The following is a 24105-nucleotide window of genomic DNA, read 5'->3' on the forward strand; positions in this document are numbered from 1 at the left end:
TCGTTTAATTGGGGAAAAAACTATCAAGGGAACAATTAGACATATTTGAGTTGTCATTCAGTGGTTTTTGGTAAATTATGATTCTTTCTATTTTGAATGACTTAAATTGCTTTAAAGGCATCAGTCACCCCCCCCCCCCCCCCACCGGTCTTAATTTCTTGTTTCTTTAGAATAGTAAGGGTATATTTGGTTCTCCAGGTACTGGGAATAGGTTCTTTCCAATTTCAAATAGAATTTCTTCTTCTAAATATATACATAAATTAAATATTAATCATAAATAAAATCAACGGCATGAGTTATTGATGCATATTTACAAGTTTTAAAATTTTGGGTAGACTCCTCTTGTATAGGGAAGATGTTGCTAATTTTTTAAAATATAATATAGTGATAATAATAATATTATTATTATTTTATCAAATTTGTTTAGATGAGAAAGAGAAGGTTAGTAGAGACAAAGATGGGCATGAGCGTTGTTGTTCTTCTGGTAGTGTTTTTGATGAGCATGACCAGACAGTGCCGCTTGGTGTCGATCATGACGAGGCACCTCAAGCACCCTCTCTCGATGTAGGCTCGTCGAGTGCAAGTTTGACTCGTAGAGCGTGCGTCCCTTCTAAGCAAGATGTTTATACTGGAAAGTATATTGCTCAGTGAAAAACCGACCACAACATATAAGTTTGTTTTTCTTTCTTGCATGATAAAAAAATAAAAATAAAAACAATAGATAAAGTTTGAATAATTAATTTGAATGAACAAATTAAAATTCTGATTTACAAATGTTGAGGTTACTCTTACTATAACATCGACAATGAGATCGTCGATGAAAGTTTATTTGTTTCAATGTAAGGATAAACTAATTATTTTATTAAATTGACATGTAAGGAAAAATCTTATTAGAAGGAGGCTGACAATGTCGTGGCTAAGAGAGTATGAGAGAATCACAATGCCATTAGATAAGCTTGAATTCAAATTGTGATGTTTTCTTTTATAAAAAATTAAAATTTTATTTTCCGTTATCTTATTTGATTTTTTTTTTATGAATCATGTTGCATGATTTTTGATAAGATGCCTAGAAAAAAGCAAAGAGATATACAAAAGATAAAGGTCTTTCATGTTGGGAATACATGGCTATATAAAGGGATTTCAAATCTCCATATGTCACGGAGGATATCTAGGGTACTTATAGGGCGTTTGACTCTGCGGCAGCTGCTGTTTTTTTTTTCAAACTCAATAATGTAGTGTTTGGTTACAAGTAGTGGTTGCGGTTTGGCTCATGGGACCCATTAAAAATGAGGTTTGACCGTAGATTCAGCTGAAGCAATTTTTTCATGCTTCTTCCTGCTGTGTTTTTGTACATTGGATAGCAAACTCTCCACTGTTCACTTAATTAAGTGTACAGTGGAGAGTAAAACTCCACTGTTCACGTGAACAGTGGAGTCACTCTCCATTGTTCCGGCTGACTCGGGTCCGGTCCAAAGCTAAATGCATTGAACCGGGTCCGACCCAGTTAAAAAAATTAATTTTTATTTTTTAATTGTATTTTATTCAAAAAATTGGAAGGAGATCGTTTGATGACGTAGCATTTGCAGAATTTGATCGCAATCCCAATTTTGTTATTGCCAGGTCCGACCCAATTTAAAAAAAAATTCAATTTTTATTTTTATTTTTAATTGTGTTTTATTCAAAAAAATTAGAAGGAGATCGCTTGATGACGTAGCATTTGCAGAATTTGATCGCAATCCCAATTTTGTTCTTGCCGGGTCTGACCCAGTTAAAAAATTTCAATTTTTATTTTTATTTTTAATTGTATTTTATTCAAAAAATTAGAAGGAGATCACTTGATGACGTAACATTTACAGAATTTGATCGCAATCCCAATTTTGTTCTTGCCGGGTCCGACCCAATTAAAAAAAATTCAATTTTTATTTTTATTTTTAATTGTGTTTTATTCAAAAAATTAGAAGGAGATCGCTTGATGACGTAGCATTTGCAGGATTTAATCGCAATCCCAATTTTGTTCTTGTCGGGTCCAACCCAGTTAAAAAAATTCAATTTTTATTTTTATTTTTAATTGTGTTTTATTCAAAAAAATTAGAAGGAGATCACTTGATGATGTAGCATTTGCAGGATTTGATCGCAATCCCAATTTTGTTCTTGCCGGGTCCCATCCAGTTAAAAAAATTCAATTTTTATTTTTATTTTTAATTGTATTTTATTCAAAAAAATTAGAAGGAGATCGCTTGATGATGTAACATTTGCAGAATTTGATCGCAACCTCAATTTTGTTCTTGATGATATTTTACCTGATGTTGTTGCGCATTTAAGAAACCATGAAAAATATAGTCCTTGTTGGATAGATTGCGTACGTTATAAAATTACACATAGTTTAATGAAACAATAAAAAAATATTTGATATCAATATTATTTATTTCATGATGTAATAACAATAGTTAAATCTACAATATTTAAATTAAAAACCATCAATATATATATATTAATTATTTTATAACCTCAATTTGAAAAGCATTCTTTTAACCAAACACATTAAACTATTTTTTGTTCAACCTTAATTTCAACCACAGTTTTAACCAAATATATATTTTCCCAAACCAACCTCAACTAAAAGTACTTTTTATAAAATAATTTTTTTCAAACCAGAACCACAACAGATACCACAATACCAAACACATTATCTCTAGAATGTGACATCGAAGCGTGCGTTTCTTGAGGCGTTCATAGTCTAGCTTAGAGAATCAAACCAAGAAGATTCATGGTTCCATGACCATGCACACCAGCGGATCCATTCCGTTTGTTTCACATGCAAAGTGGAGGGTAATATTTTATTTTATATGATAATTTTTTAAAAATTATTGTATTATATGAAACTAATAGTAGCTTCCTTTTGTAGATTACAATGCTTGGGTGCGATCCAAAATCGATGGAGCTTTTTGTTGAAACCCACATGTGAAAGGAGGACAAACATAAAGGGGTGTCAAGCCGAGAAGTTCATGGTAAGTATGATTTGAATATTTTTTTAGTTATTATTTTTTTATATTTCAAGACTTGTTTTTTTTAGAAAAAAATATAACACTAGATTGCATAAGCGATACATGGACGATCATTTGACCTATCTAAAACTCAATTCAAATTTATAGTTGCAAGCTAAATCTATCAATAGACCCGATACAAATCAAGTTTATGGTATCTCCAATACTACATACAAGAATATATGGGCGAGTCGTAGTCTCTCAACCCTTGAAACCCTACAATCCGGATCGAACCAACAATTATTGGTCATCAAGGCAATTATACGAGAACAAGTTCAAGTTGAGACGACTCAACTTAGGACTTAGACGACCAAACTAAAAGATAAGTTTATTGTCATCAAGCAGCCGTTGACAACTCTTACCGGTACCTGCGCGCCACCTCGTTACCCTTCTAGTTCCGATAAAGATCAACCTCTGCCTTCTTCTCCAGCTTTTGTTACCAAGATAAACAAATTGTACTTAATAATATTTTTTATATTAATAATACAAATTTTCTTTTTTATTTTAATTTAATTCTATTTAGAATTGTTTTTTATTTTTATTTAAATTGTTTGTTTTAATTTTTCTAAATAATTACATATAATAACAACATAATTACCATCAGTAACATGCATATAATTGTAGTATCAAAGTCTGTTTATTTTAAATATATAGTCTTTTCCAACAAAACACATCAGTTGAGATATTTTGTTTATACAAAAACATGGCTACCCTACTTGTGGCCATTTCTTCTGCAAGTGCACTGCTTGAAGAAGGAAAAAAAACACCTTTCAAGGCTAAAAAATACGACGATAATTTAGGATATCCAAAAGTGGGGTCATCGAGTTGATTTTAGTTTGATAATTAGGTTATGTACGAAGGATATTCTTGGACCATATATTAAAAAAAAAAAAAGAATCTCTCAGATGATTGGCTTAGCTGGGAAACTTTATCTAAAATTTCCAACTCCTAGATATAGCATATGACGATTACATTACCCACGTATGCTTTGAGAATTGAGAGTGACTGGCTTTCTGCAATGCGTGAAGCTGTAGCTCTTGATCATTTCAGACACCCATTTATTGTATGGTTTTCCCTTCTCTACAATACTATTCTTGTCTGTGTATGCATATATATATATATATTGTATATTTCAAGGAAGAAGATGCTTGAACGCGTACGCTAACAAATATCAAAGGTCAATAGGTTAGTAATTCGTGGTGATTGTTAAGTACTTAACTTGAGTATGGTCAATCCAAAGGCCAAACCTTGTGGACGAGTAAATTTGGTAATGCTTGCTTCGTTTTGGTGCATAGGATGAAACTAAACACAGAGCTGAGGCCTAGCAAACTAAAGCCACACCTCGAGCTGCCCTATATATACAAAATACAATAGCAAGTTGCATGATAAGTTTATTTGTTCATCACCTTGTAGAAGAAGAAAAAATCACGAGGGAGTGTAACTTAAATTATTAGGCTTTGAGTTTGCTCTTTAGAGATCATCAGTTTGAGTGTCACAAACTTTAAGACCATTGGAGATTTACATGATCGTTAACTTCAGGGTCTCGGGTGATTAGTCGAAGTGCGCGTAAACTGACTCGAATACCCACAATTACCGAAAATAAAAAGGAGGAGAAGAAAAGAAGACCTCCTCGAAGAAGCTGTATCTCTCTGTGGCTTCATAAAGCATGGTGTTTTTCATCATGAGATATTGGAGTATATATCCATCATAATTTGACACTAAAATTGTTTTGTTGGTAATTAATCACAGTTATCCTAACAATACAATGTCATCGATCATGTCGATATTTTATACGATTGAAAAACGTATATTCTTCATCGATGTTCACCCGATTTACAAGTGTTCGAAAAGAATTATTTCATGTAGTTCACTCAATATCAAGGATTCAGCACCAGAATACAAAATAAATTGATGGACTCAAAAAAGAAAAGATCAAAGCAGGAAAATATCAAGTCCATACGAACTTTCCTTGGAAGTGATGACCAATTAATTGCGATGGTGACCAAATCTCTGCACATTGCGTACATTTTTGCACACTTTATAAGGTTTGCCACATACTTCTTATCTTGAGAGGGAGTGACGACGTGTAAAGTGATAAAGTAGCCACGTGGTTAAAGGGATGACACTTGTTAGAATGAGCCAAAGGCTTACCGAAGCCTCAAGTGTGACTGGGCCAATTTGGCCTTGTTGGCCGGGTAGGATGATAAATAAATATACAGGACAATGTTCCTAGTCCTGCATCAAAGCGATGAACATAGAGAGAGAGAGAGTTACACAAGTCATTTAAATTGCGTGTTATAATTTTTTTCAAAAAAAAATAATTGTTTTAATATTTTTTTATATAAAAAAATTTAAAATATAAATTAAAAAGCATATACAAATAAAATTAAGATATTTAATAACATAGAATAAGATATGTATCTTATTGTATTTACCGAACTTATTTATTTAAATAAATAAAAGATAAATCAACACCTTAAAAAACTCATTACTTAAAAGATAAATAAAAATGAAACTGAATGAATAAACCAACACCATAAAAAAAATTAGGCAAGGCCAAACACATCAATAATATAATTTAAAAACAAAAAATTTTATTTTAAAAAATAAACTTCATTTATATAAAAAAAATTATAAATGAATTAGATAATACCTTGAAAAATAAAATAAAAACAAAACAACTAAAAGAACTTAGAATAAAAGAAAAGCATGCAAAAATCATGATCTAGGTCATGAATCGGGATAAACTCATAGAAAAAATTTGAAGATAATCACAAAATTAATATTAAAAAAAACTTATACAGAATAATAAAATTGTACGAAGCTGAATTCCCAAGAAATTAAATAAAAAAAATGACAAACAGTAAATCAGCAATAAATAAAACAGCAAGACACTAGTATATACAATTAGTTTTTTCTTCTAATTCTAATTGTTATTTTGTTCAGTTGATTCTTTCGTTTGGGCTGGATGTTTGTCTAGTTGGGTCTTGTAGTTTTGGACTCGAAAATCGGCTAGCTCTTCTTGTCTGATTCATATTGTAAATTTATTACAAGGGAATTTTGTAAAAATCGAACCTTTTTTTTTTTTTTTTTTGTTCGAAGGTAAAATTTACCCTCCATTAATATCCAATTTATCACAATAATTGCTTCTCCAAATGGAACGCAATAGATTTCCATTCCAAGATAATGACAAGTCAAGGAGTTTGATTTCAGGGGATAAGAAAAGGATTAGTCTTCCAAATGATATTCGGTGTGGTTCCACCTACATAATGGATTTCTTTTTATATTTTAACTATTAAGATATATTCCTTCCACCCCCCGAAAAAAAAAGTTGTTAAAATATATATACAATTAAAGTATGTCAGGATTCCCATTGATATTGCTACGTACGAATAGTTTCTAGTCAATTGATATGTAGGGGTGTATGAAAAAACCGAACCGAAACCGAACCGAAAAAACCAAGTCAAACCGGTTTGAACCAGTTTTTGTTCTAAAAAACCAAACCGAACCGAAACTGATCGGTTTGAACCTGTTTTGATTTTTTTTTAAAAAAATCGGTTTAGTTATTTTTTTTAATAAAAACAAACCGAACCGAAAATGAACACATGAATGAAGTAACAAATTTAGTCTCCTTTTTATATTGTGTTTTAAAGTAAAATTAATTTATTTATTTTTATATTTTTTTGAATCATTTTAATGTACTGATATAAAAATTTATTTTTAAAAAATAAAAAAATATTATATATTTTAATGTATTTTTAAATAAAAAAACACTTTAAAAAATAATCATTATCGTATTTTTAAATAAATAAAAGAAAAATAAAAGAGAATGATGCGCTACCGATCTTAAAAAAGAAAAAAAGATGCTAAGAGACAACACGTGATTCTCGAGGGGAATGAGATTTCTACTCCATTAATTATATGCTCCAGATTTGATGGAACACAGCCTTTGTTCTACATTCTCAAGATTATACAGAAAAAAAAAAAAATAATAATAATTCTTTCATGGCCAGCCCGGTCACTCCCTCTCCTCCTTTTCTCACTCCACCTTCACCTTTCTCTCCTATTTTTTTTTTTTTTTTTTGATCTCTTCTTTTTCCTTGCATTATTTTCTTTAATAAATTTCAAAAGCTTATGCATACATTTAATTTAATAAATTTAGAATCATGTATGTTAAAAAATAAAAATAAAAATCATTGATGATAAATAAAGATGACATTCCGCAATCGCTTTCTCAGCCTTTCGGATTTGGAGTCTGCGATACGCTTCATCTGCCTCCTTCCTCTTCCTCTCGTCGTCGCCATCCCCGTTGTGCCCACCCTGATTTTGAGCACTGGTTGTAGCGACGGCTTTTCCCTTTCGTTCCATGAAGATTAATGAGAAGTATTTCACGAGAAGATTCATAGTAAATTTTGCTAAATAAATTCCCAACATATTTTAAAGTTTCTTGTAATTATAATGATGTACACCAATGAAGAGCACAACTAGTCACACAGTGCTACGACAACTGCCATCACCAACTCTCGTGCTATCACCAAATTATTCTTCAATCACAGAACCTCGCACCACTACCAATGTTAGGCATCGACTTCTGCACCAACAGCAGAGCAAGCACAGCGACCCAGACAAGCATGGAGTAACCCTCCATGATAATTTTTTTAGCACAAATAGTTTTCTTCTCCATGAAGTGAGCTCAAGGATGGGCATACAAACACACCCATTCATAGGTGAAGACGAGAAAGTCTAGCTATGGAAAGATGTGAGTTAGCCATATGTGCTATGTCAAAGAACCATCTCAACCCAATAACTTAAGCGGTTAGGTGAGGTCCTATGATATGATTTATATTATTCTCTAACACACCCCCTCAAATGAAAGCCTTTGGGCTTGAAACTTGCACAGACCCACATTACCTTGTGCTTAATTTTTATCAAATAAATGGGGATGGTGAGATTCGAACTCGTGACCGCTTGGCCATTAAAGCTCTGATACCATGTCAAAGAACCATCTCAACTCAATAGCTTAAGCTGTTAGGTGAGGTCCTATGATATGATTTATATTATTCTCTAACATGCTAGACCATACGACAAGTTCGAAGACATCCAACCAGACTCATCACATATAGCAGGACACAAATTCTAGCCATACAAAGTTAGAGCATACATGCACACAGAGTCAAACTATACGCAGATACACACTCCTTAAACTTCATTTTATTTTTCTTTTCCTATATGTTATTTTCTTTTCATGCATTTATTAACTTAAATATTAAATTTTTTTCTTGTTTTCAAAACCTAATTTTTGTCTTAGTTTTTTTCACAAATTCATCAATTAAAAAAAAAAGATTATAAAGGCTTGGTTTTCCATTGAATACCAAAACACAAATTATTGTGACTTGAAACAGTAAAATGACTTTTTTTAAAAAAAAAAATCACCAAGCCTTCTATGGGATAGAATCTTCTTTTCCTTATGGCCCAAAAGTCATTTTCAAATTAAACAAGGGCAAGGAGGTCTTTCTATATCTTTTTGCATAGTAAAATAACTTTATTGTCTTTAAAAGAAGAAATTATTAAACCTGTGCTCTATGGTATTTTTAGTACTTTCGTGTTTTGTAAAACAATAAAATTAATGACTCATTTGCTTTTTAAAAGCAAAAAAAAAATAAAATTGAACTGGCATCCAATTGCATGCTTTTACATATTTTCATCATGTTTTTTTTACAATAATCAAATTAATAGAGGGGCTCTTCGATAATTGAATAAATATAAACATGATTTAAATAGAAAAGATGGTTGATATATGCATTGCAAATGTTAGTGTGTAGGTTGAGGCAACGCCATTTATGTGTAGGTTGATAGGTGGTATGGTTGAACGGTTGCTTTTGGGATGTTATTCGATTTGTCTCGGTGTTGTCCCTTCCATACCTGGACTGTGCATATGATCAAAGAACCTCCAGTTTGAAATTGACAACCTTTTTCTTTTTTTTATTTTCTCTCTTTTTCTCGATTTTCATGTCTAACCGTTTAAATTTTCAAGCCATCCATCCAATTTATTTTTCATTTAAATTTGGTCCAAGTTCTTTTTATTACTATTTGTTTTATTTAAAATAATTTATAAAAATAAATTTTTTAAATTTCATCCTCCTTCAATTTTTTTATTTGTCAAATTTGATCCTCATTATTTTTATTGCTATTTTTTATTGTTTTTTTCTTTATTTTCTTGATTTATTTTATTTTCAATCTCATCCCTAATTATTTTATTTCATTTAATTTTTATATTAGATTTTTTCTTCATTCTTTTAATTACTATTTTTTTTATCATTTTCTTGATTTATTTTATTTTTCAATTTCATCCCTTATTGTTTTATTTAACTTATTTTTTATATCAAATTTTAACTTCATTCTTTATTTCTATATGTAATTTTGTTTTTTGAGTTTGAATGATTGAGATTTTTGCTTTGTGAAATTTGTTTTTAGTATGCTTTATATATATGGAGTAACCTAATCTCATGACCGGGTCATGGATTCAAATATTAACTCGATTTGAATTCATTCTTTATTTATGATGTATTTTTTAAATTTATCTTTTATTTTATTTTTATCCTTCAACATTGGGTATCAAGCTTTCACCTTCATGATTTTTTTTATTTTTTTCTATAAAGTTATCCTGATTTCATATTCTAGGTTGCAAGTTAGTCGATTTTACCCGAGCTGACTCATATTTTTTTTTTGTTTTTTAGTTTTGTCCTTCATTGTTTTATTCGGTTTTTTTATATATATAAAAAGATTATCCTAACTTCACAATCGGGTCGTGAATTTAACTTGCTGAATCAAGTTAGGTTTTCTGTTCTTTTTTAATATAGATTTTTTTTAATTTGTCCTTCAGCATTTAATTTGTTGGTAATTGAGCTTCAGATTTTTTTTATGAAAGGTTATTCTGTTCTCATTTAATATTTATATTTTATCAAATAAAATCATTAAAATATTTTAAGAATATATACCTGGAGAGTGTCTTTTCATAATATCGACAATTTTTTTTTTTCAATTAGTCATTATTTCTTACTTCTTTAAAACAAAACACCGCAGGCCTCTATCTATTTATCTACTATTTCACTAGTTCCTTCCAAGTGATAGCGTTTTATACTATATGTTTTGATTAGCAAAAAGATAATTTTTTTTTTAATTAAAAGGCTTTCTTGGTGTATTTAGCATATGAAAATAGATTAATTTGCAACGTCCAAAAGTACTGAGTGCAAAGGCGCACATAATTTTCTTGAAAAATGAATGATCATATACTGTCTATTTGGTAGACTACGTATTTCTCTTCTTTTTTTAAAAGATATATAGATGAGTATTTTTGCTAATTGTGAGTTTGATACTTTGGACTAGCTCAACTACAATGGTAGTGAATATATATATATATATATATATATATATATATATATATATATATATATATATATATATATATAGGAGTCTAGATAAATATTTAATTTGACACATATTGCTCTTATGTTATTGTTATTTTTGTTTTCTTATAATTCCTAAAAATACATATAAAACATATATATAACTAATATTAAAAATATTTAATATTTATTGACAAAATATAAACTACAAGATATAGATTGAGGCAATGATCAATTCTTCAATTTTAAAATAATTTAATATTTATTTTTATGATGTTTACAATTTGATTGCAATATTTTTTTTTAAAATTCACTCAATCTCTTACTCTTGTAGCATAAATGAAAATGAACAGTGAACCGGATTTGTAAAGGTAAATCTCTCAGGAACATATTAAAAGGAATATAAATATTTGATGAGAAGAAAAATATACAATAAAATGTAGAGTTGTTATAATTATAAAATTTCTTTTGGAATTTATACAGATAATATATTCTAATAATTAATTTGACATTTATTTGAAGATAAACTGTTTTTTATCTTAATAGTCACAACTTTTTTTTCTTTTAAAAATACATAACTGTATTTTAAATCAAAATTCTCATTTACCTCTAATTAACAGTTACAACCACCATTTTCACGCACAATTAAACTTGAATGCTGTTATGGTTTAAGGAAATTAAGTACTTAAAACTAGGAAGATCTTGAATTTAATTTCCATTACAAGCTAGCATCATTTACTACAGTTCTACTCAAGAGTTAATGGTGAAGTAATTTTTAGCTCCGAAGGCTAGGTGAAGAAATATATTTTGTTAATGAACATCGCGGCTACTTCATACTTTTCCATTCACCTCTCTTGTACATGAACTGATTCAAGTTTCTCATATGATCATCCTGATATTGAGTAGTACACAATATGAAGAACATACTTTTCAGGCCCTTATGCAGTGCTATGCGATCTTTAATTATGCAGACTCTTTAATTATGCCTTCTTTTTTCACAGGTGCTGTGTCGGCGTAGCCAATTCCTCTTCGTTTGGTAGGAAATAACATGAACAAAAAGCTTGCCAAGAACCCAGCTCCTAACGGCAAATTCATGATAAGTGCTTTCTCATTAGCTCCTGCTTTAGGGAAGAAGCAATTCTGCACGTTAGAATTACTAAGAGCAAAAACCAAGAAAACTGTTAGTGATGTAAAAGCATGCACGAAGTCTATAAAAGTGATTCTACAGGCAGCCAAGAACTCTTTGGTCGTTTCTTCCCTTCCTGCACCATCATCACTATCGATATCATTGAATATATGGAAACTGTTCCATGTGGCTATGCCATAGTACATCTTGCCATCCTTGCCAGTGAAGCTATCAGTAAAGGAGGAAAGAAAACAACCTAGTGAACAACACACAATGATACCTAAGGTAAGGTATTCGTTCGCAAGTGTACATTCACCGTTGTTTGTGAATGAAGGTATTAGGGATTCAGCTGCAAGGACTGTGCCTGTTGGCAACAAGTTTGCTAGGTTGGCTGCAGTGACTTGGCTCCTTTGGCCAAGTTTGGATGATGAGATCGACATTGAAAGGCGACAGGTATTGATTTAGAAGGAGGCGAAATTAGCTGTAGTATAGGTGTTTGTTTTGCATATGATATGGTTGGGCTGTGCTTGATTTATAGGCAAGTAGGGAGAATTTAGTTAAAATAAGACGTATATTGTGCGTGTTCATGTATATGTAAGCATGGTGAGGTTTGCCGTTCTGGAATGGAATTTTCAGGTTTATTTATTTTCTTTTTGATAGAGAAATATATATCAGCATTAATTCTGGTCAAGTAATTAATTATAACAACATTAAGAATCTGATCCAACATAATGATAAAGTTGATTTCAAAAGGGTATACGTATTCGGCTAAAGCATGCACACATGCATGTGCAATGGTCCTTAAAATTCCCTTCCTTGATAAACTAAAGTAATATTTTTTTATTTATATATTTTTAAAACCACAACTAAAAATATTCTTCAAAAATCTAATTTTTTTAAACCATGTAAAAACTACCTGATTGTTTTTTTTTTTTAATCATGAAATTCCCTGATTGTAAGAACATGCAAGGTTATTTTGTCAAGTCTTTGTTGGTAGTTGGAAGCTGATAATATTTTATTAAATTCTACTGGAACTTTTGAATATAGCATATTTTTTATTTGTAATTGAATTTTCATCAGTCTAGCTCAAAATCTTAAAATAATCATTACATGAACTTTCTATAAACCGTTTTTATCCATTAGAGCCCATTGGGGCTTGAATTTTTGCCCTACTTCTTGCCATTCTGCATTTGAAGGCAAATTTCTAAACAAGAATGATGCTACCAATAGAGCCATTATAGTTACATGCAAAACTGTTGTTCTACAAATGGTTTATGGTAACAAGCAGAGCAGGAATAGTTCTTTTCCAAAAGCAAAGCTCAAAGCTTAAGCAAACAAGCTCCTGAACTCAGCCCAATTCTCATTAACATGGCTAGCCCTACCCTCAGTTTCTCTTTTATGCCTCTGAGCTTCCAACAAAGCACCAATCTGTATTTCTAGTCTTCCATTTCTAATGATTCTCTGGGCATGGAGACTTTCCTTGTTTCTTCGGATATGATCTTCTTCTTCCTGAATTTCCTGAAGTCGCTTGTTAAGGGCATCCTTTTCTGCTTTAAGCCTGCTAATCTTGCTGGTAATATCTTCATCAGAAATATCCAGCTCGGCAAGTCTCCTTTTGTGATCTTCAATAGAGGACTTGATAGAACTAGTCCAGTCGATTTTTTGCTCATCAAATGGGTGGCTTGTGACCAAAGTGTCAAAATTTTCAACGTATAGTTGAATGATTTTTTGTTGCTGATAATTCAGAAACGGACAGTTCTTTAAATTCTTCAAACCGGACAGCAGCAATAGGCGGTCAGCTGATGTGGCTACTTCTGCAGGGGATTTCATTAAGAGCTCCTTCAACAAATCTATAGAACACCTGTATATCTCAAAGCTCACACCACAGGACTTGAGAGATCCAGAAGGAGCATTAGAGCTTGAAGCGGTGCTGAATGTGAGCTCTTGAGAGGAAGTTCTGTTGGTTAAGGATGTAGAAGTCAACATAGAGACTTGTTCAACAGAGGTGGCAGGAGATACAAGAACTCTGTAGCTCTGCTGAACTGAAATAGTAGGAATAGCATTGGCCAGTGAGGTCTCACCCTGCAAGAAATTTAAAGTTTACATGAATGTACAAGAAAGTGTATAAGAAGTTATATTCCGAGGGAGAAAATTACATTATCAGTTGCTTGGGAATCTGTCTGCTCTTGTAGAGAGATCTGAGCTTTAGAATCCATGGGAGTTGAGGAACTTTGACCTTGTCTAGAATCCTACATTCCAGATGCCATTAGCAATTAATTCAAAATCATATTCTAGAAAGTATTTCTAGATAGAAGAGAGAGCTACCTTATCATTTGAAGCTGCATGAAAATCTTGGTATCTTGAAGCTAATTGAGCAATCTTGGGTTCTAGCAAAACACCTTTGATCCTATTTTGTTTGTTTCTCAGCAATGTTTCAAAAACGGGAGAGATATCTTTTCTGGCTTCTGAGGTCCCAGTTAAATGCAAATCCTCAGAAGCTCGTCTCTCAGAGACAGCACTTGGTGCATTTCCATCTGCTTTAGCCTCACGGGCTAATGTTGGCTGTTTGGGTATGCTTAGCAGTTCGGATTGCGCTGCTCCATCACCCTGCAGTTAAGTTAACAAAAATGAGTTAATTAAATAAGTAATGATGTGATAACAAAAAACTAATACATAATGATGAAGTTTTATGTGATTGAGGGATATCATTAGTTAGACTACACTCAGATTCTGCATAAAGAAGGGTGATTTCATAAAGTTGGTATGAGAGACAACAAAATAGGAAAAATAAATTCTGGAAGTGTGATGGGTAATTGATAAAATTGTTGTGCAATTTCATAAAGTTTTATGCTTCGTGCAAGAGAAAGAACAGATCAAAATATAGAAAAGGTAAGAAGATTTGGTGAAACAATTCATACCATCTCCACAAACAATTTTTGTACAGTGGAATTAAGGTCCTCCTCCCAGTACCCTTCATCGTCCTCTTCTGTTAACAGGACAGTCTCCAGCTCTGGTGTGCTTATGATTCCTTCAGAAAAAAATTTCATCTTGGGGCATTCTATCAAGAACACTTCTTCCAAAGATGGAAAAGTGAACGCACATTTCCCTGAGTGGAAACTTGTGAGGCTTGGCAAGCTTCGAAGTCTCAAATGCTCTAATTTCTGAAAAATGATCTCATTTGCTACCTCATTCTCCTCGCTCACTATAATTTCTTCAATCATTTTGCATTCAGTTACACTCAGAGACGTGAGCTGCACCAGATATTTGGCTGTTGAAGACGTCATCAAATTTATCAATCCATGACAGTTTGACACTTCCAGGGTCGTTAAACACTGGAAAGACAATGCTGATGGAATTAGAATTTTCAGCATGCCACATTCCAATACTCTCAAACTTTCCAAATTCTGAAAAATCTTGCATGTCTGAGAACCTTCCTTTGACAGATGCATGAGTTTCGGCAGTTTAGACAGCTCCAGTTTTTTTAATTGTGCTAAAACCCTGATATGATTTTCTTCATCATCTTTCCCTTCATACAATACTATTTCTTCGAAAGAGGCATCTCTTACAACAAGATTTTTTAAATTGATGAATCTTTGAAGAAAATGGGATGGAAAATCAACATTGTCACAGGGGAAGCGCATGAGTGTAAGACCTTCCAGTTTGTAGAAGTACTCAACTCGGAATTGGCCATTCTGTATAACCTCCATCACATCATTCCATTCCACTCTCAACTTTTTCATGTTTGGAAATGCAACCTGGGATCCAAGTCAAAGACAAAAAATAAACTTATTCCTGCAATTTATTGTCAAGAACCACACTGATTGGCAGATCCTACCACAAGTCTTATTTTAAAATGGTTTTCTTTTCCCTTCCCAATTTAAATTTATGATCATCTCTGAACAAAATAGTATTTGCAACGTTAGCATCTACAAGTATAAAAATTGGGAGTAATTGTAGAATGGTTTGAGAATTATGTAACTGCATGGTCACATATTGGAGGCAAAAGAAATAATAAGTTGTGAAAAAGCCTCAGATAAAGAAACTGACCTTATGATTGAGAGATGGTGCAGTGGAAATATCATGGTCTCGCTCATATAGTCTATATCCTTGTCCCTTATTGACTGAAATCGGTACATGCTCACTCAAAAATGAGGAAATAAATGTCTTCAAATTTGGACAATTGTCTATGCCAATCTCCTCTAAGGATGGAATTCCCAGAATACCAGTTCCTGAATAGATACTGGTCATGCTATGTAAGGACTCGAGAACTATCACTTTCAGTACAGGGAATATGATTCTATATGTTGCTGCTTCCTCTACTCTCTCTTCTGTGATGATCTTTTCCATCATGGCACAGTTTCTTATTTCTATCTTGTTGAGTTGCACAAGGCCAGATGCCGTGGATGGTGTAAATAAATCTCTCAAACTGCTACAATTATGAACTTTCAGCGATTTCAGGTTTTTGAAGTCCAAAATTCCTTGAGGATCCCTGCTGCATATATCCCTCAGCCTTGGCAGATCAATCAACTGCAATTCCTTTAAATTGGGCAACAGCTGAGCATGCCCTTCCTCAGCATTGAGCCCCTCCAAATCAAATACTTCTTCAAGAGAATCACAGTTTCTCACATACAGATGTCTCAAGTTATTCATGAACTGTAGTAGATTGGATGGTATAGCATTGGAGACAAATGCGCAGTCATCCACCGTGAGGTTTGCCAAAATTCTACAAAAGTTGAAGGGAAGTTGGTCGTGCCATCTCTCTTTTAATTGGGGAAAATCAGAGAGCTTTAACTCCCATATATTACCAAATCCAACCTGCTCAACCATAATAATGAATTAGTACAAAAAAAAATGATGATTACTAAAATGCTTGAGTTATCAGTACATACCATTTCTGTGTACAGCTGTTGTATGGTGTTATTAAGATTTCCCTGCCAACACACTTTATTCTTGGCAAAACATACTCCCTGTAGCTTAGGCGTGCTTACAACTCTGGGAGAGAAAATCCTCATCTTGGGGCATTGTCTCACAACAATTTCCTTTAATGATGGGAATTTGAAGGTGTGATTTCCTGGGCAGAAGCTGGTGAGGCTTTCTAACTTGACAAGTTCCAAATATTCTAGTTTGCTGAAAATGATCTCATCTTCTGTTTCATCTCTCTCTTTTGCTACTATTTCCATCACCTTTTTGCAAGAACGAACGGTCAACTTTACAAGCTGCACTAGACTTTTCGCAGTTGAGGATGTTATTAAGTTCAATAATCCAAAGCAACACCGCACATCTAAAATTGTTAAATTTTCAAATGAAGCAGATGATGGTGCTAGATTGACCAAACTGTGACAAGAAATTACTTCTAGAGTGCCAAGATTTTGAAGAAATTGAACCAGTTGGTCATTATCCTTCCACATATGCCTCATATCGCCAACTGAACTTATTATTTTGAAATTCCTTAATCGTCCAAGCATCCTTTGTCTCTGATTCACATCAGTAAGCCCTTCATATGAGAATAGCCTTTTGAAAGAACTACGTGTCACATAGAGTGTTTCCAGATTGCACAATATTTGTATGAAACCAAATGGAATAGTATCCGATTCTTCCTGAAAATAGTGCAGCCTTAGAAGTTTCACCGCAGAATAGTACTTCTCTGGAAGTTGGCAGCGCCAAATAATTGACGTTGTGGGGTTTTCACCACTTAATGACAATTCCTCCAAGGTCGAGATCACCTGGAGACAGATTAGAACAAAAAGGAAATGCCGGTTGACATTCCTCCAAATAATAAGTAAATTCCAACTGCTGTTATTTATGCATACTGCACTTTCATTTTGGATAAGAAAAAAGTAAAGGGAAAAAAGCATGGTGCAGAATAGATCCATACCTTTTCAACAAAAAAGAGGGGTTGCTGAATTTGGTCCTGTTGGCTTCCCCTTTGAATTTCTTGGGATGTATGAGATTCTGATCCAAATAACTTCACATTGCCACAGCCCGACACCTCTAAACTTTTTAAGATAGGACATTCCCAAGAATGTTTCCCTGGATAAAAGTTCCTAAATTCTGGTATTTTTTCAAGTGTCAATGAGGTTAGATGAGGAAAATCAAAACAGGGGGCTGTTTCATCACCTTCTGCGTTTGCAACAATTTCCTCCACCCCACACTCCTTTATCTCAAGCTTTTCAAGTTGTGGAAGGTCTCTAGCAATGGAGACTGGAAAGAGATTCTTCAGAGCACTACATTTCCCTACCCTTACAGAATGCAGATTCTGGAAAATGAGTCTTCCTTGCGGATCCTTATTCCATATATGCTTCAATTTGGGTAGATTATACAAATCCAGGTCTTGTAACTGGAAGACATTAAATGCTTGGATTTCTTCACCGCCGAGTCCTTGAAGCTCAAATATAGTTTCTAAGGAATGACAATGACTAATTTCTAGCATCTCTAGTCTTTGGAATCTTGTTAGCAAGATTGATGGAAAAATATTCACCAGCTTATCACAATCAGAAATACTCATTGATCTCAGCTCACAAAAAGAACCGGCAGCAAGTTGATTGTGCCATATCTTATCTATGTGTGAGATTTGGATTTCAGCTAAGCAAGGGAATACAACCTGCAATAGACATTCCACTTTGTCATAAGTAAATCAAAATCATATAGGAAAGAATTTTCTAACTAAATAACAAATAATAGTATCTATTATGTTTTTAAGAAAATTGAACCATAATGGGGAAAGCAAGAAATAAAAACTGGTACAAAAGATCATAGCTTGTAAGATAAACAAAAAATACAAAGAAATTGCCTTCTAGCGTTGTTCACCATATGATGAGTTGAATAATAGTGAAATTCACTAAAACAATTGTCACCTTGTCATCAAAGAGAGGTTGCATGGCATTGTAGAAGTTCTCCTCCAGGTTCACTTCCCGGGCGCCATTTCTAGTTGTCAGGTTTGTGCTGCTAAACTCGGAAACGAATGTCTGAAAGTCATGACACCAGTCTATCACCAATCTTTTCAACAATGGACATTCAATATGAGAACCAATACAAAAGTGTTTCAGTTTCGGAAGACTCAAGAGTTCAATGTGTTCTAGTTTCAGGAATACCATCTTACTCGTCCTTTCTTCTTCATCTAATTCTTCTGTTACTATTATCTCTTCCACTGACATGCAATCATGTATTGCAAGATGCTTGAGTTGTACAAGACTTTTAACCATAGAAGAGGAAAATATATATTTCAAACTGCCACATTTTTTCACAACCAGTCTTTGTAAATTTTGAATGGAAACTGTAATTGCTGGAAGTTGGCCATCCCATAGCCTTTCGATGTTGATAGAATGCAATTTCAAATCCTCCAAGTTCGGAAACACAAACTGCATGCACATTTTTCAATTCATTAAGAAATCTATTCCTTAATTTAAGGAAATGAAATGATTATTCGAGAAACAAAGTAAAATGAGCATCAGTTTTTTTTTTTTTTTTTTTTTGGGGGGGGGGGGGGGATAATTATGTAAGATATACATACATGCAAGTACCTTTTCATCAAAAAGTTGCATTGGAGCATGTGGCTCATCCTCCAAAATGATTTCTCCAAAATCCATGCCAGTTGTTCTTGACTTTGATTGTGTTTGATATAAACATGATGCCTTCTCTTTCGAGCAGAAGTTTCTGAGATTCGGTAAATATTTTAAGGACAAGGAGCGTACTTGAGTGAACTCCATCAAGTTGATTTCTTCATTCTTGTTGTCAAATTCTTCACTTTCTTCAACAACAATCTCTTCCAGGTTCCGGCAGCAGGTAATATTGATGCTTTGAAGTAGCAAAAGACCCCGTGCAATGGAGAATGAGAAGAGGTTCTTCAATTTATTACAATGTTTCACTTCTAGCTTTTGTAGTTTGCCGAAAGATGGTGTCTTGAGTGTGCCATGATAAATCTTCTCTAAAGATACCAAATTGTATAGAAACAAAGACTCCAACATGGGAAATGGAAGGATGTTCGCAGGAACCCCTTTCATTGTATCAATGATATATTGAATGTCTGGACTATTGTGCAGATGGAGGTACTTCAGCTGTGGAAAACCTTCACTATCCAGTTCACAAATGACATTCTTAATACCCTTCATTTCAAGTAAATACAAATCTTCAGTTCTCTTTAGCAGCATCAGAACTCCATGCTTCAAATGATCAGTGCTTTCATTGAGCTTCAACTTCAATGTTCTTAAGGTTTCATAGGCCCCGTCCCAATCCCAAACATCTCCTATGAATATTCTAAATCTTTCTAATTTTGTAGAAAACAAGTCTGTGGACATAACACGGGAATCTAGCATATGTACGTCTAAATTAGTCAAGTGGGACAAGTGTTCTAGCTCGATAAGACTAGCATTATTGTGTCCTTCAATATCCCAATGATGAAAGCTGTTGCCTACAAACAATTCTTCTAAAAGTGATAAATTTGAAATAACATTTGGTGAAATCACTTCAAGTTCAGAACAATCACTTAAATCTAATAACTTTAACTTGGTCAATTGCCCTATTTCTTTCGGCAGATGCTTAATATTAGATTTAACAAAACTAAGGATTTCTAATTTTTTTAGCTCCCCAATAATAGCTATCTCTCCAAGTGAAGATTGATGAAGGCACAATGAACGGAGGTTCTTTAGGAAATGAAGAGATGAATGCGGGGCTGGAAAAGATAGATTGGTCAGGCCTAAGACTTTGAGTTTTTGCGTGCCCCTAAATATGTTTTCAGGTACTTCCAAAGAAGAATCTTCACTATTCATATTCAAAACTTTGAGTAGTGGATATTGCAAATCTTCAGGAAACCCAAAGCTATTACCATGTAACCAAATCTCTGCATGACTCTCCAGTGAATCCTTATACTGCCATTTCAATTCAACCTCATCACTCCTCAAAAACACATTGTGATCTCTAAAAGCAATTGATATGGCAACATCACGAACAACATCATGAATAGAAAACTGCTTACTAGTATCACCATCGAGCAACAAACTGGAGGTTTTGAGTTTATGAAGCAAAGAATTCACTTTATCTCGGACTTCTTCTATGGTAGCAACATCAGAAAACAAACCTGAGCCCATGCTGTATTTCAACAAGTCTTGAATGGAGGCGTTGTAGCCCATTCGACTGGAAAGAAGAAAAATCGCCTTCAGCTCTTCACTTCCAAGATGCTTGTAGCTTAGTTCTATAGCGCTATACACTTCTGCCTGCACTCCTGTGAAATTCCTAGGGGACGGTCTTTTCAGCTCTCGCAATGCATCCTTCCACTCGGACAGCCTCTTATCCTTTAAAGCCTTTGCAACAGTTACAATGGCCAGGGGCAAACCTGCACACTTTGTTGCGATCTTCAATGCTATGGATTGGACATCTGGACTTTCAACATTACCACCTGCCGTTTTCTTGAACAACTCCCAAGCTTCATCTTCCTTTAAACCACTAATTGAGAAGTTTTTCTCAACTTCCATTTCACTTGATAAAACATCAAATTCTCTCGATGTCAGCAGCATTTTGCATTCATTTTGTTCATCCTTAAATGAAATCCCAATTGCTTCTAAATCAAGCCTCTTCCATAGATCATCTAGGACAACAAGAATCTTCTTCTCTTGCTTCAACCTCTCACGCAATCGACCTGCTCTTCCCCATTCACTTTCCTCGTTGAATGTTAGGCCAAGCTGGTCTGCAATTTGCCCTTGAATTTTCATGATGTCTGGGTTTCGAGTTACACTGGCAATAACCATCTTGTCAAATAATTTATCCTCTATGGCTTGTTTGGAGACCTCTTTCACCAGTGTGGTCTTTCCCACACCACCCATTCCATACACCCCAACTATGTTCACATCAGCAGCTTTTAAGGCATTCATGATTTCATTAAACACTGGTATTCTTGATTGCATGGCCTGATAGCCTTTTCCAGACATGGCCTCCACCCCTGACGGTGCAGCATGGTAGGAAATCGAACCAAAGCTGCGTTGTTCCTCTAGTTTAGCTTTAACTGTTGCTAATTTCTCCTCTGCTTTCTTTCCAAACTGGTACCTTGTTTTAAAATTTGGACACAATCCCATGAAGCATTTCTTCTTTACTCCGCCCTCATCTTGAGCAAGTTCCCTTTCCACCTTTTCAGTGATCCCGTCCACCTCAAGTAGCCACTTCGCAACATCGTCTTGGATCACCTTCCCTTTTCTTCTATCCTCGTCAACCAAGTGTTGCAACCTTTCTCGCGCATTTTTCAACTTATCAACTTCCTCCTTCAGATGTCGGAGGTTGCTCTTGCAATAAAATGCATTAGAAATGTGTATTTTAAAGGAACCAATTGCAAGCTCAACAATAGGTGATACAACAGAAAGAATGATATCCACAGCCATCTTGTTTTCTCTCGGATTTCTCTCTCTTTTTTAATCTCCTCTTTGTTATTTCTTTTTTCCTTGTGGAGCTCACAAGCAAACGAAGGCTAACAATGTACACAGTCCAAAAATTCAAGAAAAATGCAACAAGCAATGATCTTTGTTTCTTCTCCCTTTCTTCAAGACTGGATACAAAGAAAAGGAGCAAGAGAGAATAATTTCAAGTTATACAAAAGTCAAGATGAAAGTAAGCAAGCAAAAATTTTCCCTTTTCCTATCAAGATCGGATACAAAGAAAACCATAAGAGAACAGCAACTTCTACAACATGAAGGGACAAGTGAAAGCGAAGTACATACCTCAAACTACAAGGGCAAAGCAGCAGGGATGTTTGACAGATGATTCATGAAGATAAGAGTGCAGAGCACAGACAGCCACTGGAAGATGGACAGAATGAAAGTAGCTATCAGTAAATAAGAGTTGGTAGTGATGAATGGGAAAGAAGCTAAAAGGGTAGACTTGGTGATGACGGTGTCGACTCAAATGTCAATAGTCGTAGTTTGTTTGTAGTCATGAGAGGCGGCTTTTCTTATTATACTTTCGATTAAAAAAATTCATGAGCAAGCATAAAGAAATAAAAATTTCATGTGCAGACTTGTGCCATCTACAGCTGCATCAAGCGAAACTTTTGGCCATTAACATTAATTATTGACCTTGCAATTGACAAAGAAATTAAACAACTACTAGTTTGATTCCTCGTGAAACGTTGCAATGCAGAAAAATACAAATATTATTTTCAGTTTATTAACCATCCAAAAAAAATAATTTATGAACAGGAAAATTTATTAAAAAAATAATAATTTATGAACAGGAAAATTTATGTAAGTTTAATAAAATTAATCAAGAATTATATATACTAATAAATAATAATAAATTTGTTGAATTCAATTAAAAAATGAGTTGGAAAAGATAAGATAAAGATATTATTTTAAAAAAATATATGAGAATAAGAGCTTGCCTAAAAACTTGCTGCGAATCAAATTCTAGATCTATTTTTACAAGCCCATATAGGCATTATCATTATATAAAAGATGGTGTTTACGAAGCATTAATGAAGCATTAGAGATTTAACTCATGGTGCTGAAGATTGGGATATAATATCCTAGATGATAGTGTTTTTGCTGATAAACCTATAATTCTAATAATCAATTGCTCGAGCAATAAAGTTTTCTTCTAAAGAAGCATAAGAACAACAATTATCGTCATCTTTGAAGGAATTGGAATCGGAAGAACAGAAAATAGTGGATGTTCCAGTATCATGAGAAGAAGCCATTGAGAAACTACACGAGTAATTGGAAATTCTTCCTGTTGAAAAATCAGAACAAATTGAGGCAAAAAAGCATCGAAGATTTAGTAGTGTCAAAAGGATTCGACAAACAAGGATCAACGACTCCTGAGAAACTAGAGGAACAAGTCCTAAATCACTAAACATGTTGAAAACAAGGACATGAAGTATAGTTGAAATCTAAGGGACAACATGAAGTCAGTTAACATGTTGTGATTATACTAACCAGTAAAAAACTAGAACTAGTAGCTATAATTATTTAGAAGGTTGAAATTAATATCAAACAGGACAAAGAAAAATATGATTTTCCAAAATTCGCATCAAAGGCTAGTCTAGAGGATGAAAAGAAATGGACTAATTTGGTTCAAGAGCTCAATTTCTGACCAAGAACTTGAAGACGAGTTTTCCTCGAGTGAGGGAGCTTGACGGCGGTTGATTTTCTAAAATTTACCACGCAGTCGACTTGCTATTCCCAATTCACTTTCCTCGTCGAATGTTAGGCCAAGCTGGTCTGCAATTTGCCCTTGAGCTTTCATGATGTCCTGGTTCTGGGTTACAGTTGCAATAACCATCTTGTCAAATAATTTGTTCTTCATGGCTTCTATCGCAACCTCTTTCACCAACGTGTTCTTGCCCATACCACCCATTCCATGCACTCTAACCATGTTCACATCAGCAAGTCTCAAAGCATTCATTATTTCCGTAAAAATTGGAATTCTTGCTGGCATGACCTGACAACCTTAGGCAGACAAAACACCCATCCATGCTGCTGTTAATAATCGCCCCTTTGCTTTCTTGCCAAGCTGGTACAGAGTTTGGAATTTGGACACAATCCAACAAAGC

The 24105-nt window shown here is 33.8% G+C and overlaps 2 protein-coding genes across 3 annotated transcripts; both read right to left on the reverse strand.

Annotated features, from left to right (window-relative positions):
• Nucleotides 1-11132: 11132 nt before the first annotated feature.
• On the reverse strand, nucleotides 11133-12217 carry LOC7473878 (protein DMP10). 2 transcript variants are annotated; one of them, XR_002977302.2, is made up of 2 exons: nucleotides 11677-12217; nucleotides 11133-11568 (listed from the first exon to the last, which is right to left on the reverse strand). XR_002977302.2 is itself a non-coding variant. In XM_024583385.2 (2 exons), the coding sequence occupies exons 1-2, from the start codon at nucleotides 12014-12016 to the stop codon at nucleotides 11414-11416; spliced, it is 498 nt and encodes a 165-aa protein (XP_024439153.1). In that variant the 5' UTR covers nucleotides 12017-12113; the 3' UTR covers nucleotides 11133-11413. The 2 variants fall into 2 exon arrangements, 1 of the variants encoding a protein (XP_024439153.1); XM_024583385.2 differs by having other exon boundaries at nucleotides 11133-11571; nucleotides 11677-12113.
• Nucleotides 12218-12692: 475 nt separating this feature from the next.
• On the reverse strand, nucleotides 12693-22526 carry LOC18104040 (uncharacterized). The gene is made up of 10 exons (XM_024583047.2): nucleotides 22277-22526; nucleotides 19097-22104; nucleotides 18431-18934; nucleotides 17452-18177; nucleotides 16466-17299; nucleotides 15624-16391; nucleotides 14495-15331; nucleotides 13902-14183; nucleotides 13733-13825; nucleotides 12693-13658 (listed from the first exon to the last, which is right to left on the reverse strand). The coding sequence occupies exons 2-10, from the start codon at nucleotides 21938-21940 to the stop codon at nucleotides 12903-12905; spliced, it is 7644 nt and encodes a 2547-aa protein (XP_024438815.2). The 5' UTR covers nucleotides 21941-22104; nucleotides 22277-22526; the 3' UTR covers nucleotides 12693-12902.
• Nucleotides 22527-24105: the final 1579 nt, after the last annotated feature.

The sequence above is a fragment of the Populus trichocarpa genome, chromosome 13 (genome assembly GCF_000002775.5).
Source record: "Populus trichocarpa isolate Nisqually-1 chromosome 13, P.trichocarpa_v4.1, whole genome shotgun sequence".
NCBI lineage: Eukaryota > Viridiplantae > Streptophyta > Magnoliopsida > Malpighiales > Salicaceae > Populus > Populus trichocarpa.